Source organism: Sphaerodactylus townsendi, linkage group LG07 (genome assembly GCF_021028975.2).
Source record: "Sphaerodactylus townsendi isolate TG3544 linkage group LG07, MPM_Stown_v2.3, whole genome shotgun sequence".
Taxonomy (NCBI): domain Eukaryota; kingdom Metazoa; phylum Chordata; class Lepidosauria; order Squamata; family Sphaerodactylidae; genus Sphaerodactylus; species Sphaerodactylus townsendi.
In genome coordinates this window covers 44365890-44383527 of record NC_059431.1, presented here as the reverse complement: position 1 = coordinate 44383527, position 17638 = coordinate 44365890, and the positions used below count along the sequence as shown (strand labels likewise).

Here is a 17638-nt window from a genome sequence, read left to right as displayed (position 1 = left end):
CAATTGTTTGAAAGTGGATTTTGCTATTCCAAACAGTAAAATCCAGCTGCAAAGTGCATTGAAAGTGCATTATTCTGCATGTGTGGAAGAGGCCCTAGTCAGAATCCAACTCATACTCTATGTGTATTTACTAACAGATACAGATTAGCACTGTCACCAAAGCTTGTAATTTCTTGCACTGATACATAAACCTAAGCAACTCACACTTGAACCTAACCAACTCAGAAATGCATCACTGCTTTGACAGTAATGACAGAAAGACTGAGGGAGTTTCCTCTCTTCCATACCCCTTCTTCTTGTGGCCTGCAAAGCTGCTAATGCAAGATCCCAAGAGCTAGGAGTTGTAGAATATTTCCTTTTCTTAAAGCACCTGAAATCCCTTCTGAGTATTTAGCACTGGAAAAGGAATCATAACATGTAGTTCAGTCTCTAAGCAGTTCTGACCCCCAAAAGCTGTGTATTCTGAACTCCACCTCATAAGCATAAGTATACACTGCTCTGAGTTCCTGAAATGAAGAGAGAGATACAAGTATTATGAAATAACTAAGAGCGAGAAGGAAGGGTTTTAATTAGCTGTACACAGCTGCTGAGTAACACACAACCCATCAGTAATTTTCTTACCTTAGCTGAACCCCACCAGATACATTGCTATGCACTTCTGACAAATGCACAGCAAATGCCTCTGGACTACTTGGGTTTGGAGTAACGCGAAATACAATTGCTCTGCTTGGCTCACCATGAGAAAAGGTAACAGTGCCTGGAAAATGAAAGATAGGAAGGAAAAGGCCAGTAATTTGAGAATGATCAGATTATTTTTATTTAACAATCATTTCATAGACTTCTGTCCAGCACTGAAAGTAGGAACATTCTCTTTATGTCAGTACAAAAAGAACCTTCTTCCAACACAACAAAAAAGAAAGTGGCCAGGATCCTGAAGAGATCAACTTGGTCAGAAAGACTTTTGGAATTTGTGCCACAGGCCGTGATCTGACTCACGCTAAAATGGCCTCTCAAAAGCAATTTTTCTAGATTAGGGGAAAACACGCTCTGTCTACCCAACTGGATTTGCTTAATTTAGACAGCTTTATTATGATTCCTCTGAGAGCTTTGTACAACCATATTTATTTGTCTAGGAGATTGTTCTTTCCTACTGTCCTCCACAAAAGCTGTTATATTATGTCCTCTGCTGTTAAATTGTCCCTCTTTGGGAAGGGGCAAAATTAAAGCTCTCACCAGATGCTGGTGTAATGTTGCCTGGACGAAGGAACTCTGGAACAGTGCCACCTGGATATCCAGAACTCCAAACTACTGTAACCGAACCATATACTCCTTCCCTAGTTATCAGAGCTTGAGTGACCCCTGTTGTGATATTACTAACTCGTAACAGAAGAGAATCAAAGGCAACCTACCAAAAGAGGGAAAAAGAGCTTTAATGCAAAAATGTGCAGTTTTACATGTTTATGACTTTTATTCTACTGGTAATAGCCATGTGATATTGAAGATAAATTTAGATTTGTATATATCAAATTACCATATATAGAATGTTGCTACCAGTTGAATATCAGACATTACTGTTCTTACAAATGTAACTCTCCAAGTTTTTAAAGCAAGAAATATCTTGCATTCTCATTGCAAGGTGTTCTTCCATGTAATTCAAGATTACTTTATTAATGCAAAATAATTAACCCACAGAGCTGCATGCGGAGTCAGCAAATAAAATGCTACGGATTTTTCTTCTCTTACATAATCTAATGATATCTAATGAAAAAATCCCTGAAGTTGCTGACAGATTTGCAAGTGTGTAATAAAAAATCATGATAAATTTTCAAAAAGGGGAGGGGGGAACCCTACCAGAATTCTACTTTTGAAAACAGAATATAATGGAATATGATCCATGACAGATTTTGCAATCCTCATTTTCCGATATGGCATATCCTAAATACACAGCAGGCCAACATTAAACAAATACTGCTCTCCAAATTTATGAGATATTTATAATTTAAATGTTTCTATACCTGACAATCAGAAAGCACACTAGTCATCGCATTCATTTTGCTACTGCCTATGTACCCACATTAATGGGTTTGCTCTGCCCTCTGTTGGTATAAATATTTACAGTAAAGGTCATACCTGAGAATTGGCAGCTTCCTTGGGAACTGGAAGAGGGACTGATATTCCTGTCCCTAGTATTTTAGGCACAATATTGGCACGACCGTTTAATAGGCTTACATTGTTCAATTCCAGAGTGAAATTCAAGCCCAGGAACAGAAATGCCTTGAAAAAAAATCACTTATATGACTGTTCTCAACTAGCAAACTGCACTTAAGAAAAAACCATTCAATCAGCAAATCAGAAAAGTTCTCTGAGTTTCCAAACACAAACAGTTTTACAAAAACTTTCCCAAAACAGTTACAGATAAAAATGTTCAGATGTTGAAGACTAGCTGAAAGTGAACTTAATCCTCAGGTGTGCATGAATGTACAGAAAGTAGTTCAAAATATATTGACAAGATTTCCTTGAAGTAGTTCAGGTGACTGAAATCTTTGTATTTTTTACTTTTTAAAAAAAACTTAAAACAGCTCTTCCCCTAATTTGCTTAATTATATATTTTAAACACTGTGTTTTCCAGAATGTTTTAATTAAAAATATATATGTTAGAAGCCTTTAGATTATTAAAGGAATGCTCTTTAGCAAGAGTCTATGATTTTACAAACTCCATCCAGGAAATGTATGCTATCACAGGTAAAGAACTTAATATTGCCAATTTCCTTCAGAAAGATTTGCTCATCAGAAACAAATGTTGGAAAGATTTCCTTTCAAGTCACTGCAACCTAAATGCCTTCACTGGAAGCAGCAGAAGGAAAATTCTGGCACATGTACAGGCACCCCTGACTTCCATGTGTTTTCCCTTCTTTCAGAATAAAATGTCTGCATTTCTAAGGCTGCAATAAGGTGCGATAACTGCTATTTCTCATAAAGATGCTGCATATGCTGCATAGCTCCACTTCTAAAAGTGATATAGATATCAACCAAAACAATTTTCTTACAATATGACAAGAAATTACAGACCTGGGGATGTATTGGCACTGTCTTCAGTCCATAACTGGAACCCTCTTTAACAAGCAGATGACCTATTGCGCTGGTGGGGGCAATAAGCTGTTCTTGACTGGAAGATGAGATCTGATACCCTACAATAACATCTGCAAAATTCCCACCATGCCGTGTTACATTAATTTGGATGTGTCGGCTCATGTCTTCCTCTACCAATACTGACTGCTTTTCAGAATACAAGGCAAATACTCCATGGGGTTCATCGTTTGCCAAAACAGTGAATCTAGAAGTACTTTTCCCCCAGTCCATATCAGCTCCTCCTTCTACTGAAGTCAGCTGTACTACATAATTCTCATCTATTTCAGGAACATCATCAGGCAATAAGGGAATGACAATTTCAAATGTCCTCTGCTGATCAAGAATGATGACAAAGCCACTGGTTATAAGAAAATCACCGGTAGTATCAGAATCACTGCTCAGTTCCCAGTAAACCTAGAATATGTCAAAATAATAGGCCAGTAAATTCAAAACCAGATAAGACATTCTCATATATTTTACAAATGATGCAGAGTTGATTTTAAACTGAAAATAAATGTATAGTCAAAGTTTCTCCTGAGATTGAAGGTAGATTACATAAAGTAAGTCAATAGGATGAGACATCTAAAAGGCAGTGTAATAGGATTAGGACTGCAGAAATCTAAATGCCTGAAGTATTAGATGTGGTATGTTAAACAATGCAAATAATGTTAGGAGCTAAAACTCCCAACCACAACCACAAAACCCAGAAAACCCACCACAGCCAATGCAGAAATGGTATTACACAAGTAGAATGCAATGTAATGAGAGCAAGATAATACATATAACAAACACATACACACAGATACACAAACAAATAAATAATATACAGACATTGAAACATATTCCTGAACCATTTCATTATAATATAACCGTGTTACCATTACCAAAAAATTGTTTTACATTTTCTTTTACATAGTCTTTGGGATGATGGAAACTTGGCCACCTTCCTTGCCTCCTCAGGCTGACTATTCCAAGTGGGGGAGGTTACAACAAAGACTGAAAGTGTATGGGTACATGTTGATCTTGCCAATTTACAGGGTGACATCTGCAGAAGACCCTGATCAGATGGCAGAACACAAGATGGGCAGTCCTGCAGATATGAGGAACCAACGCCATGAAAAGCTACATACATGATAGCTAGCATCTTGAATTGAGTCCAGCAATTGGTGGGTAGCCAACTGAATGATTGCAGAATGGGTTTAATATGCAGGCTCCAGCTAACTCCAGCTAATAACCAAGCTGTGGCATTCTACATGAATTGAAGTATCTAGGCTCACTTTCAGGAGAGACCCATGTAGAGTGCATTACAATAGGTAGTCTTGATATTACTATGGCATGGATCCAGATGGCCAGAACTGCCACGCCAAGGGAGGAAATCATCTTCCAGGCTAAACTGTTGGAATAAAGAGTTTTAGTTTTTTGGTAGCTGCATCAACTTGCTTCTCCAGAAGTAACACTGGATTCAATATAATCCCTAGGCTCTTAAACAAGGGAGAAAGGGTGAGCTATAAATAAATAATTTTTTTTCTGAAGGACAATTCAACCCTCTTCTATTCTATACTGACAGTTCTGACAAATTCAGGCTCATGTGGTCCATAACTGTACAAATCATTTTACTGCAAAATAACATTTAAAAAGAAAGTCTAACTCCCTGGTAATTAGCTGTCAAAGAATTGAGATTGCAATGTCATGAGCAGTTAAGGAAAGATTACCGTGATGTTCCCTGTGGTGCCTTGAATTCGTGTTACAAAAAGCACAATGTTCAATGGTCCTTCTGATTCAGATGGCTCTTCATAATATTTTGGAGATAATGATTCTGAAGTAAACTGCACAATCCCATTGGGATCGCCAAATTTTTGAATCTAGAAGGAAACAGAACATGCAAACTCATAAGATAGCACATGGGCCATAACTGGTTTCCCTGTTTTGTGGGATAAGGAAAATGCAAGCAATTCAAGCATAAACTTGTGATATATTAATTTCACGTTCGCCATGAAATGAAGAATCATGCCTCAAATTTGCCTCCTCCCTCCACCATGCCCCATTTATACATGAACGTAAAGAATTTATTTATTTATTTAAATTTACTAATTGCCTCTCCCATGTCTGGCTCAGGGCAACGTACAACATAATTGCTTAATATAAAAACTGTTTTGGCATAATGACCTATCATTTAAAAGACGAAAACAGAACCCAATAATAATATAAGACCACGTAATACATAAAATCAGCAATTGATAGAACTGAAGTACACTAAAACCTGTAAAACCAATGGGAGAAGTAAAATCCCATCAATGGGCTAAGACGGCACATAGCCCCAGGGGAGATTGGATGCTTCAAAAGCATTTTGTGATATTACAACACAAAACTATAGTCCAGAATAGACAGCAAAGAAACAGGCAATATTTTGGTGGCAATAATTAACCCAATATATTGGGTTAAGATGAAACAATCATGGACTAAAAAGTACCTCAGCTGTCTCAAAATAATCAAAACTATGGTAATGGGAAATTATGGTTTTATTAAAAAAGAATTGTGCTGTGGAAAAAGAATCATCAATGTCATAGTGAGAAATAGAAGAAACAAATGAACAATGTGAGGTTTGTAAAGTTTTATGGGAAAGACAGATTTCGAAACTCTCTTTGAAAAATGATGGAAGGCTGGCCTCATGCGGAGAGCCCATGACTTAGAGGCAGAACATCTACTTTATATGCTGAAGGTTCCAGGTTCAACCCCTTGCTAAAAGGATCAGGTAGGATGTGAATGACTTGTACTGGAGTCCTTCAAAAGTCACTGCCTGTCAGAGTAGATAATACTGAGCTTGATATGCCAATGCGCTGTTCAGTATAAGGCAGTTTCATGGGTCATCTCTAGTTTATGATGGAAAAAGCAGTAGGAAAAAAAGGATTAAAGGCCAAAATTTCATGTGATGTCGACAAGCCAAGGTTAGGAACTTCCAATTTTTTGTTTAAAAAGACCCTTCGCTAGCAACTTCTTATAGTTTTCTTTGAAGATCGGGGAAGTAATACTAGGAAAAAGAAAAACCTTTCCCAAGCCATAAATTGGCATTGGCTTAGCTGATCTGATGTCCCAGAATAGCAATTAGCTCCACAGCGGAATGTGGATGCTCTACCTGTTCCTCATCCCCAGAGCTAATTGCAACTGAAGAAGAAGACTGCGTCAAAGAAAGGGCACATGGGTAAAGGGGAACACATTCTTTCTCCCCTAGTGCTATTTCCCTAGTCTTCAAAGTTTTTGTGTGTTGCTGGTAGTTAGTAAAAACAAAGACCCTACTAACAGTGTTGGTGGTTGTAGGCTTTTCATGCATTTTCCTTCACTCCAAAAGTCCTTTCCAATTCTCAGAAAGCTCATGGACTGACAGCCATGCAGACTGGCAAGCTGCAGGTGGGGAAGAACAGGCAAAGAAATCTTCTGCTTTGCCTTTCTCATCAGAGCAGCTCTGCTGTTGGAAGGAGGAGAAGACTCTGGCCGTTTCCACACAGCCACGGTAGGGGTTGGGTCGGCGTACATGACGCCGACCCAATCCCTCTGGGACAGTTCGCATGAACGGTCCCAGAACCTACCGGGACGACAGCGCTGCGCTGTCGTCCGGTCGACCTACCTGCTCTGCGGCTCTCCGGCGCGTCGCCGAGGCCTGGGGACACCCCCCCCGCCCTGCGCGACCGCTCCGGAGTTGCAGGGCAGAGGGGGCGTGTCCCCAGGCCTCAGCGACGTGCCAGAGGGCCGCAGAGCAGGTAGGTTGACCGGACATGGGGGGAGGGAAGGCGCCTTCAAGCCGCTGCTTGAAGCCGCTGTTTTCCGTAAACCTCGCTCGGGGAGCGAGGTAGGAAAATGGCGGCTTCGTGCCGCTCAGGCGGCGTGGCTGTGAAGCAGCTGCGCCCCCTGTGCGAATGGCTCCCTGGGGATGGCGTTTTTGCTGTCCCCAGGCCGCCGTATTAGGCCCGTGCGGAAAGGGCCTCTGATTTACTTTCTCCTCCCCACTTTAGGCACCCAATTAATGTGGCTATTAGCAACATTGGGATGGGCAAGAGGGAAAGATCCATGAACCTTGTATTTATGGATCTGATGGATCCAGCTAATTATCTAATGCAGACCTAGCTTATGTCGACAATGATCAGAAGAATGGAATGGAACACCAGTTTCTCAATATGTTGAAAGGAATTTATTTATTTTTGAAGATGCCTTCCATCCTGTCATATGAGTCCTCAAAGGTACCCATACCCTTGTGTTTAATTATACTGTTACATAGCTTCCAGCAACTGCAGTAATTGCAGGGAATAAAATCACTTCAAAAGTAATCAAAAACCAAACCAAATCAAAATAATATGATTTACAATTAGTGTAATGCTGGCAGCTTTGGGATCTAGCTCTGTTTCCCCTTTTACAATGTTCAGTCTGATAATGTAGGTTTCTTGAACTTCAACATCTCCAGGAGGATAAATTTCCAAGTTGATGTTTCTTAGACCTTCTTCTCCTTCTTTAAAATAGAAAGATCCATTCACTGGGTCACCAATGTCATCATTGAGAGCAGGTAAAACTACCTCTGAATTGGGTCCCAAAATGTGCCAATTAACCTGTCAAAGACATAATATAAATGTAGCACTTGTTAGTATCATTAAAATGTTACAGTACAAATGAAATGTTCCACTGGTGCATGTCCTCAAAGGTGCTAACTGGATGAGGATGGAAGAAGTCTGCAGTTGGGTCCCATGAATATTGGCTGAATATTGCTAGGCAAGGCCCTTTTGACTACCACAGGTTTAGCTGACATGTCAGCCGTAACCAGGTACCTGAGACCCAAAGGGGCCAAAAAAGCCGGTAAAAGGACGGTAAAAACAGCATTATAGGCGGAGACTTCACACAGCCGTCGTGCAGAAACGGCGCTGCGGTGATGCAGCAATGCTCCAGCAGTCCCACAACGGTTTATTCGAAAATCGGTCACTGAGCATGTCTTTTCAACAACAGTGCTCCGCAGTTGGCATCATGTGAAGCGCCCGCTAGGAATCAGTGCCGCAGAGCCCGCATCCCACAATGGCGGTCCACAATGGCCAATCCTGGCGCCAAATGCCCGTAACACCTATCCTGTGGGGAAAAGAACGCCGTTGCAAAGCACAGCCGTGCAAAGCGCCAGGGTTTAGCCGATGCGTTACCTGTCTACGGAGCGCCCGCCCATGCAAACGCTCCATTGCTGCAATGTTGCCAATAACACTAACGGCACAACGCTGTAATTGGCTGTGCAGAAATGGCCTAACTGTTGATTCTGAGATCATTAAGCAGTCTAAGTGATATCAACCTCCTCCATCCATGACAGAATGTCTTGTACTTTCAAATAGACGCAAACAGGTTCAGAAATCTTGGCAGTTTTCACAGGAAAAAACCACAGTCTACATTTGCTGTTTTCAAACTAGGATAGTTTGCAGTTCTAAACCATAAATGCTGGGAATTACTGGATACTACATCAGAAAGTAAACACCAGGTTAGGAATGTTTTGTGATAGGTAATCATTTCCAGGGTTGGTTTTATTTTATTTTTGCATTTAATGACCATTTAAGGCAGAAGTAACTAAACAACAAGAGTTGTCTACAGTTGTCCTAAGAAGATAATAAAACATTATCATGGAGAATTAGAAGGATGTTGTATTTGTGTACTATTTTTTCCCCTAAAAATAAATTAGCAAACACAATCTAGCACAGAGGTCTGCAACCTGCGGCTCTCCCGATGTTCATAAACTACAATTCCCATCATAAACTACAATTCCCAGATGTTCATAAACTACAATTCCTATCAGCCCAATTGGCCATGCTGGCAAGGGCTGATGGGAATTGTAGTTTATGAACATCTGGAGAGCCGCAGGTTGCAGACCCCTGATCTAGCATAACCGCATTCAGAATGATTATTATTAGCACTTTCATCAGTCACTTTTCTTGATGAGAACTGAAAGCGAAAGAAACTACTTCCTTGGTAAATACTCAGATTAAAAGGTTGGAGAATATTGGAGATTATTATTATTATTATTATTGTTGTTGTTGTTGTTGTTGTTGTTATTGATAATATAATAATAATAATAATAATAATTATTATTATTATTATCATTATCATTATCATTATTATTATTATTAGACCGCCCTACCCCCGAAAGGCTCAGGGCAGTCTACAGGCAACCAAACACAATACATTGCAACTAAAACAATCAAATAATCCCAATTAAAACAATAAATACAATAAAGACAGTAGCAACAATAACCTTACCATAATTCATAAATTAGGTGGATGACGTCTGGTAAAACCCCGGGAGGGGACTGGCAGATTTTCAGATAAGCCAAAGACACATAGGGCAACAGAAAGGGGCGGACTCAGCAGCCAGCCTCCCCAAAAGCCCAGTGGAACAGCTCAGTTTTACAGGCCCTGCAGAATTTAGTTCTGGGTTTGACCATTCAGAATTCATAATACAGTTCCAAACCTCCTGTACTATGTGTAGATATTTATGGAATTGAACTCAAGTCCTTCCATGTTGATCTTGAGAAATTCGTTCTAAATCTTAATAAGTGCAGTGGACCAGATATGACTCCTCTATACACATACAATTTTGTATGAAGACTTTGATTAGGAAAGGATCATTTCATCATAAATATATACACTGCTATCAAAACAGTCCATGCCTACAAAATATTTTGTAGATGAAAGGGCCTACCTGAGTATCTTCTACCAATCCTCCAGTCCTTTCCAGCACCAAGGACAGTGTCAATGACACATTAGGATTGGGAAGAATTATTTGGCTTCGATTGAGGAATCTGACAGTCCCAAGTAGAGAGTCACTCTTAGCAATAGTTATTTGGCTCACTAGATGGAGCCCAAGGACTGCTCCTCCACTGGCTCCCATGAGATGGATTTCAAACTGCTCATCATATTCCCTGTTTCAGAGACAGGAGAAAAGACTGTGTTTTGCTGCCAAACATGACCTGTCCATTGAAGAATTGTTATCACTGAAATCTGAATGTCCAGCAATTTGTTAAATGACTTGTACTGCAGATTTGAACAAATGGAAGTAAAAGGTAATTCAGTATTGTCTTTACATTCTCATATATGTAAGTGTGTGTGTGTGTGTATACACACATACACATACATATATACAGAGAGAGAGAGAGAGAGAGAGAGAGAGAGAAAGAGAGACAGACAGACAGAGACAGAAAGAGAGACAGAAATACAAGGAGACACAGGTCTAGTCTACCTCAAAAGATTGTTGAGAGGATAAAATATATTAAAAAAGAAAACTGTGTCCTCAAGGTCCCAAGATGTGCAATATAAAATAAGAAGCTAAAGGAATTATTTAATAGATATAAGGACACTAAGTTCATTCTCTTTAAGCAAGACATTTGCAGGAAAAAAATTCTGAAAGCAAAAAGCAGACTTCGATAATAGTAATTTTCTAATTTAAGCTTTCAATAATTGCTGCAGTTAAAATATACATTACTTTTCCAGTAGAAACACAAGGTATCTTCATATTTTTGTGTCTGCTTTACCAGTTTTGCAGAATCATAAATTCCAGCCAATATCACATCAAAAGTCTGAAGCAGAATTTTAAAATGATTTTTGGGTAGCAAATGATTCAAGAAATATTAATATAATTACCTTTCATCATCGTCTATGATTAAAACACTGATAAAACTCTGGTTTTGGCCATGATGAAAAGTGACTGAATTATTTGTAATGCTATAGTCAACACCATCAGGAAGAGCTGAAACACCTCTAGATATGAAATCTGCAGTCACATAACCATAACTCCCACGTCTTCGCAATACTGGAATCATTATCAACCCAATGTCCTCTTCCACTAAAAAAGGAAAAAGAAAAAGAGCTAGCACAGCTTTCTAAATTATGTGGTTGTACATGACTACCTGATTGGTTACATGCATTCATATATATTCAGGCAATTATCTATAAATGCATCACCAACACAAAACCACAATTTTGATGAGATTACTGTACATATCTTAAAATCTAGTAATTGTTAGGGATGATCTTGCTATCATATTAGAACCAATTTTGTAAATCAAATGTTGCTTCCCAACCATCAGACTGTTCTTTGTATTGAAATCTGTTGGAGAACTGATGAGTCCAAAGACAGACTCACACTTGTTTGTGTTTTTAATTTTCCACCAGTGTCTAGGGTCAATTCTGCATGGCACAAATATACCAGGTTGATGAAGGAAAATATCCTGGCTAGGGCAAGAACTTCGTATGGTTCCCGGTCCTAAAACAGAATGATCCCGCAACATTTTCCTTAATGTGAGTTTTTCAAAATCCGCAAAAATGTGGATTTTTTCACAAATCCTGGGTTGAGCCCGCTTTCATACGAAAGCCATGTGTGCCCAACTGGTTTATTTTTTGCGACCCACTGCCTGTTCTCCCAGACTCCCACGACGTCAGTTTTGTTCATCCTGAGTTGCTGACCGGAGTGGCAGTGCACCCTTTCCAAAATGTTCCCCAAGCATGTTTTCTGCCCTAGCAGTGACCAATTGCCACCTCACCAAAGTGGGTTCACAACAGTGGTCCTGCTGCCTTTTCTTTACATGTGCTGGGTGCTCGGATCATGCAGCTAGGTATATGCACACTGTCATGCCCCCCTCCCTCTTTAGAGTTCTTAACTGGGAAGAATCTACCTTGCTGGAGTTCAGATAGAACTGGCAATTTAAATTCCAGAGTAACAGCCAATCAGAATGCAGCACAACAGGGATGGTCACGCATGCACTGCGATATTTACATTGTAAAAACAAAAAACCCGGTCTCCTGTGAAAGTACTTGGAATATTTCCTCCTGGCCTTAATTCGATTCCTTCACAGAAACGTGCAAAAGAAATTGGAATATTTTTTCCCAGTCTTAATTCAATTCCTTCACGGAAACGCGCACCCGTGCAAAGGGAGAAACCAGGATAAAATAGACCTGAATTTTAAAATACCAAGTGTAACCCGCTATTATTATGCTGTGTGGAATCGACATAAGTTGACCATACATGTGTATGTAACAAAACATTCAGAACTGTTCAGAAGAGCATCTTCTTCTGTATCATGGGGTGGGGGAGGGGAAGATGACAAACAAATAAAAAGAAATCCATTCAAAATTAACTTCTTGTATACTAAAAATCTGATGCCTTGTTTCTACATTTTTAAACAAATGAATCTTTACTTTTGAAGGATCTTTTATTATCCCACTGTTGTTATTTTCATGTGGAGCAAAATCCACAGATTAAAGATGGAGGTGGTGCTGGTGGTGCTGGAGCAATCTAGTCATCTTTTTCTTTTGATCATGTGGATGAAAAAAATTGCTCAGTAACTCTGCACTTTTACATTTATTTTTCTATTTAATTTTCACATGTAAAACTGTTTTTTTAATCCATAGATCAAGAGCAAACCTGGATACATATTGACACTAACTACGCAAAAGGAAAGGAAAACAGTTAAATGCTACAAGTCATCTGAGGTCTAGAATCAGTATGACTATCAGTTAAAAGAAAGTGAGAAAGGAACAGGAAGAAAAAGAATACAAAAGTATCCCAAGTCCTGAAATAAGAGGGCTGAAAGTCCACACAAGCCAAGGTTTCATAGACACATTGGAAGAACTGTTATCACCACATAACTATCAGCAAATTACTTCATTTGTGTGGGGGGGAAAGGAACACAAAAGCTATGGATAGAGTGGTACTGCTTAAGGGAGGGAACCAGCTACAGAAAAAATGCAGAATATATAGGAATCAGGGCTATGCAAAGTTGATTTCTGATTATTAGCAGATTCAAAGCTTGATCGCAGTCTGATCTGTTAATTGTATTGTCAGATTTCATGATCATGTTACAATAGGGTGTTGAAGGTGGGCTCAGAGAATATCCACCTACACTGCACTCTATGGAAGAGGCAAGAAAATTTCTACAGTTTTTTGGAGCTGAGGAAGTGCTTTCTCCAATCAAGTACACATAAAATGAATATATCATTCAGAAGCTCATCATGATAAATAGTTATAAATAATATATACAGTTATCATCAGTTTTGATCTGGATTATATGCAATACTAAGAATATATAAGTATAATGGTGAAAATGTATTGCAACGGCTGAAGTGTAAAGGATATTGAAGATATTATTGTACAATAGGATTCAATGACATACACATGGGCAACATGATGATTGCTTTATTATAACACTGAGAATTACATTAAAACTATTGGAAGATTTTCTACTGATCTGATTCATTGCACTATATCCTTGCTACAGTTTCAATTGGTGCTTACTGATTTACAGTAGGGTTTCTTCATGATTGGTAGATTTTATACTCATGTCAGATGGTATTGGATTTGGTTCCAGTGTGGAGCAGTGGTTAGAGAATGAGACGAGATTTGAGTGCAATAGCATCTTGGAGACCAACAAGATTTTTAGGGTATGAGGCTTTGCAAGTCAAAGCTCCCTTCATGAAATACTTAATGAATGAAGCTTTGACTCTAGAAACCCCCAAATCATGTTGGTCTCTGTTCTATTGCAGACCAACACAACCATGTTCTGAGACTAGGAACTGAAATACCCAGGTTCAAACCCCCACTGCTATAGAAACTTCCGCAGTGACCTTGGACCAGTCACACACTTAATCTACCTCACTGGGCTGCTGAACAGATTAAAAAGGAGGTGCAGAGACGATGGAAGTTACTTTGGACTCCCATAGGGGTGAAAGGAGGGGTATAAAGTAAGCAAAGCACTACTATTCCAAACAGGTGAACCGTGTTGTCAGTGCCAGCCCTCTGTTCACAGCAACTGTCTGGTCAGCAATGGCAGCAGCAAATACACCACCAGGAAATGCACATATAGTGCCTGTTTGTGTGTAGAGTTACCGTTCTAGCTGGATATGCATGTATATGTACAAACATTACTCACATTAAGTTGTGGAAGTTAGCAATTAACACTCAAAAGCCATAACAAAAAGTTTTCAGAAGTATAATTAATGACTGAGATAATTTACAGATCTGACTTTCAATGTTATTTTCTGAGGCAATATACACCATTTTTGGCCCTCTTTCAAGTAGTATGTGGTACAGCTGGTGCACTTCTGTACTCCCCTTTATTCACAGGATAAATATTTCAACCATATATAGAATTCTGAATGGATAGTATTATTTCTATGTTATGATAGTCACTTTAATTCTGCCTGTGATATGCAACATAAGATGAAACATTAACTTACCTTGCAAGCTTGTGTAGAGAGGATCAAATTCAATTATGCCTTCTGCATTGTCACTTTTTGATATAATAATTCTCACTACTGAGGCATTTCCTATCTCAGGAGGCTGATCAAGCTGCAGTCTGTTTTCTTTTATCGTAAAATCAAATCCACTTGCAAGAGTATGTGAAGACAAATACAAAGGAATAAGACAATATGTTCAGACTCCACATACCGTGTTTCCCCGAATATAAGACAGTGTCTTATATTAATTTTTGCTCCCAAAGATGCGCTATGTCTTATTTTCAGGAGATGTCTTATTTTTTCTGTGTTCTGTTCGTCGGGCATGCTTCCAAACAAAAACTTTGCTATGTCTTACTTTCAGGGGATGCCTTATATTTTGCACTTCAGCAAAACCTCTACTATGTCTTATTTTTCGGGGATGTCTTATATTAGGGGAAACAGGGTATGTCCCCATTTCTGTTCACTTACAGATGGATTTCGACCTTTCTAGCCATAGCTTCGAAGTATGAGTTAGTGACTTTCACAATCTTCTAGCAATCCATACAATTAAAAGCATGCAACTTCCACTGATTCCTTAACCTTTTTATCATGCTTCATACAGAAAACTTTAGAAAATGATGCCAAGTGAAATTTCAGAGCCATGAATTTCCAGCAGAAAAAAACCCAGTCTCAGTAAAAGCTATTTCCAAACAAATCAGCAAGCATCTGTGCACTTAACCTTTGATGGATTAACAGCTCAATCCGGGGAGAGGGTGTGTGTGAAGCAACTCCTGGAAGCAGCGCAGGGCTACGCCAATGATTTGCCCTCCCCAAGGTACTTACCCTGGAGGAGGAGCAAATTCACCAGTGAGCAGCTGCTGTGGCCCTTTGAGTCACCCAGATGTAGTGCTGGCCATGCTTCTGGAACTCCCTAGGACACTTCTGCGTTGCCAGACCACCTGCCCTACTGGCATAGCAAGGGCATTTTAGAGGTGTGGCCAGCATTGCCTCCAGGTACGTAGCTGCCCCGGGTGCTGCAAGTCCATTGAGCCCAATGGAAGGCTTTCTGAGGGAAGGGTTTTCACCCTCCCAGCACCACTAGAAAGTCCTTTGGAAGCACCAGGGTGGTGCCGCAACAACATCTTCCCTGGCCACCTAAAGCTCTGAGTTCGGCTGAAGGCACCACATACATATATTCTTCTCAAGTTCAGCTGCAAGGAGTTTTGCCATTAAGTTAAGACTAGGCTTGGCAATTTGACATGACTGAATCGCCCAAAAAGCTGAATTGCAGTGTGATTCGGCAGATTTGTCTTGCGTTCGGGCTGAATGCAAGCTGCCCAAATGCAAGCCGATGCAAATACAACCTATTGTATTGATTCGGTAATGCAAAATTCAGTCCCGTTCCCCCACCACCACCATCCCGAACCCTTTTCAGCATTGCTGAGTGTTACGCTGCTTAGGACTGTCCTAAGCATCACAGAACTTAGCAACACTGAGAAGGGTGCGGGGTGGGGGGAAACAGGACCGAAAGCAAGTCTTTTGGTCCCGTTTTCCCCTACCCTGCACCATTCTCAGCGCTGCTGACTGCGTGCTGCACTGTTTAGGGCTGTCCTAGGCAGCACAGCACTCAGTAACACTGAGGGTGGGGGGAGAAACGGGATTGAAAGCAAGTCTTTTGGTCCCATTTTCCCCCTCATTAACACTACAGGCCACACCTAAAGACTACATTGAGGGAGAGACAGAATTGTCCTTTAAGTGAGCCAAAACTATCAGAGTTAGAGATAAGGTAAAGCAAACATATTCTTTGCAGTATGAGTTAGTGACTTTCAGCCCCCAATTATACAAAAAAAAAGATTTTGATTGAAGAATTATATTTTGAGCCGTTGTCATATTTAGCTACACTCTAGCAAATCACTAGGCTGAGACACAGTCTGTGTGTGGCTGGTGAAATGCCTTGAAGATTCTGTTGTAGCCCAACTCATGGTGTGCTGTTCCTTTAGGAAAGTAGCAAAAGCTACCCTCTGGGGAGGAACATGGCTCAGTTGCAGAGCATCTGCTCAGCATGAAAAGGTCCCTGGGTTCAGTCCCTGACATCTCCACTTGAAAGGATTAGGTGGGCAGTGATGTGAAAGACTTCTGTTTAAGAGGGTCACTGCCAGTCTTAGACAATATTGACTTTGATGGATCAATTCATGTTTGGTAGCACACTCACCTTACAGCACATTGTGATAGTAGCATATAATAATGCAGTTTTGGAGTATTCTAGTTAAATCACATCAGTTTGCCAGTTCTTACACGCCACAGATCAGTGTGGAATAGGAAGACTGAAGCCAACTCAGTGAAGTCTTCTGTACTTTTGCTTTCTTCCCAGACAGCTCCCAATTTCCACTCCGCTACTTCTCAGAATTCTTTCTCCCACGCTAAAGATTTGGCTGTTTCTTTCATGTCTTGGCATACAAGAGCTCTGTTGACCATAAACTTGCTACGTATATCCATTAAAACCAAAACTGGGTCAACATTATGAATGGTGGCTTATACAGGAAACGTGTTTGCTACAGGTAAACCCAGATGCACCCCAAGAGCTTTCCTAAGGTGGCTTCTGGCACAAGAAACACTTTCTCTGCTGGGGAAATAGGAATGGAAGACTTCCCTTTCCTTTTTATAGCCTCCCACATGGAGCAGGTGGAGGATAACAGCAAACCCCATTGAAGTCTATGGTGGGGAAAACAATTAATTTTTCTCACCACAGAACTTGCTGAGGAGCCTGATCTGACCTGGCTCCATTGTAGCCAATGGGGAATTTCTGGGGGTATCTGTAGGGTGCACATGTTTAAGGTAGAGAGACCAAACTTTCAGGATATCTTCAAGAGACTCTCTTGATGGTACCAACCGGGTTGGTTCAGGGGGTGCAATTTTATGGACCCTCAAAGTGGTAGCCCCAACTCCTATTAGCTCCCATTGGAAAAAATGGGGGATGGGGCACCACCTTTGGGGGTCCATAACATTGGACCCTCTGAACCAAACTTCACCAGACATGGGTTGTATCATGAGGAGAGTCCCCTGAAGATACCCTGAAATTTTGGTGCCACTAGCTTAACAAGTGCGCCCCCTACAGGTCAAAAACAAGAAACCCCACTGAAATACCAAAAAAACCAAACAAACCCCAATTTTTCGGTATATTTGAGTATATTCAGGTATACCAAATCAATAATTCGGCTGATCTGGCTATAATGATAATTTTACAGATAAATCAAGCCGTATCTGAATTTTACCAAATTTTTCCGGTATT

The 17638-nt window shown here is 40.2% G+C and overlaps 1 protein-coding gene across 1 annotated transcript in view; it reads right to left on the bottom strand.

Moving 5' to 3' along the window:
* Positions 1 to 17638, bottom strand: part of ADGRV1 (adhesion G protein-coupled receptor V1) — a 301407-nt gene that overhangs the window by 150721 nt on the left and 133048 nt on the right. The window contains exons 65-73 of the mRNA XM_048504356.1: positions 14371 to 14519; positions 10780 to 10981; positions 9842 to 10061; positions 7485 to 7724; positions 4842 to 4991; positions 3070 to 3543; positions 2131 to 2274; positions 1234 to 1405; positions 622 to 757 (exon numbers count right to left, since the gene is read on the bottom strand). Coding sequence (XP_048360313.1) covers positions 622 to 757; positions 1234 to 1405; positions 2131 to 2274; positions 3070 to 3543; positions 4842 to 4991; positions 7485 to 7724; positions 9842 to 10061; positions 10780 to 10981; positions 14371 to 14519 — 1887 coding nt within the window. The remainder of the gene's footprint in view (positions 1 to 621; positions 758 to 1233; positions 1406 to 2130; positions 2275 to 3069; positions 3544 to 4841; positions 4992 to 7484; positions 7725 to 9841; positions 10062 to 10779; positions 10982 to 14370; positions 14520 to 17638) is intronic.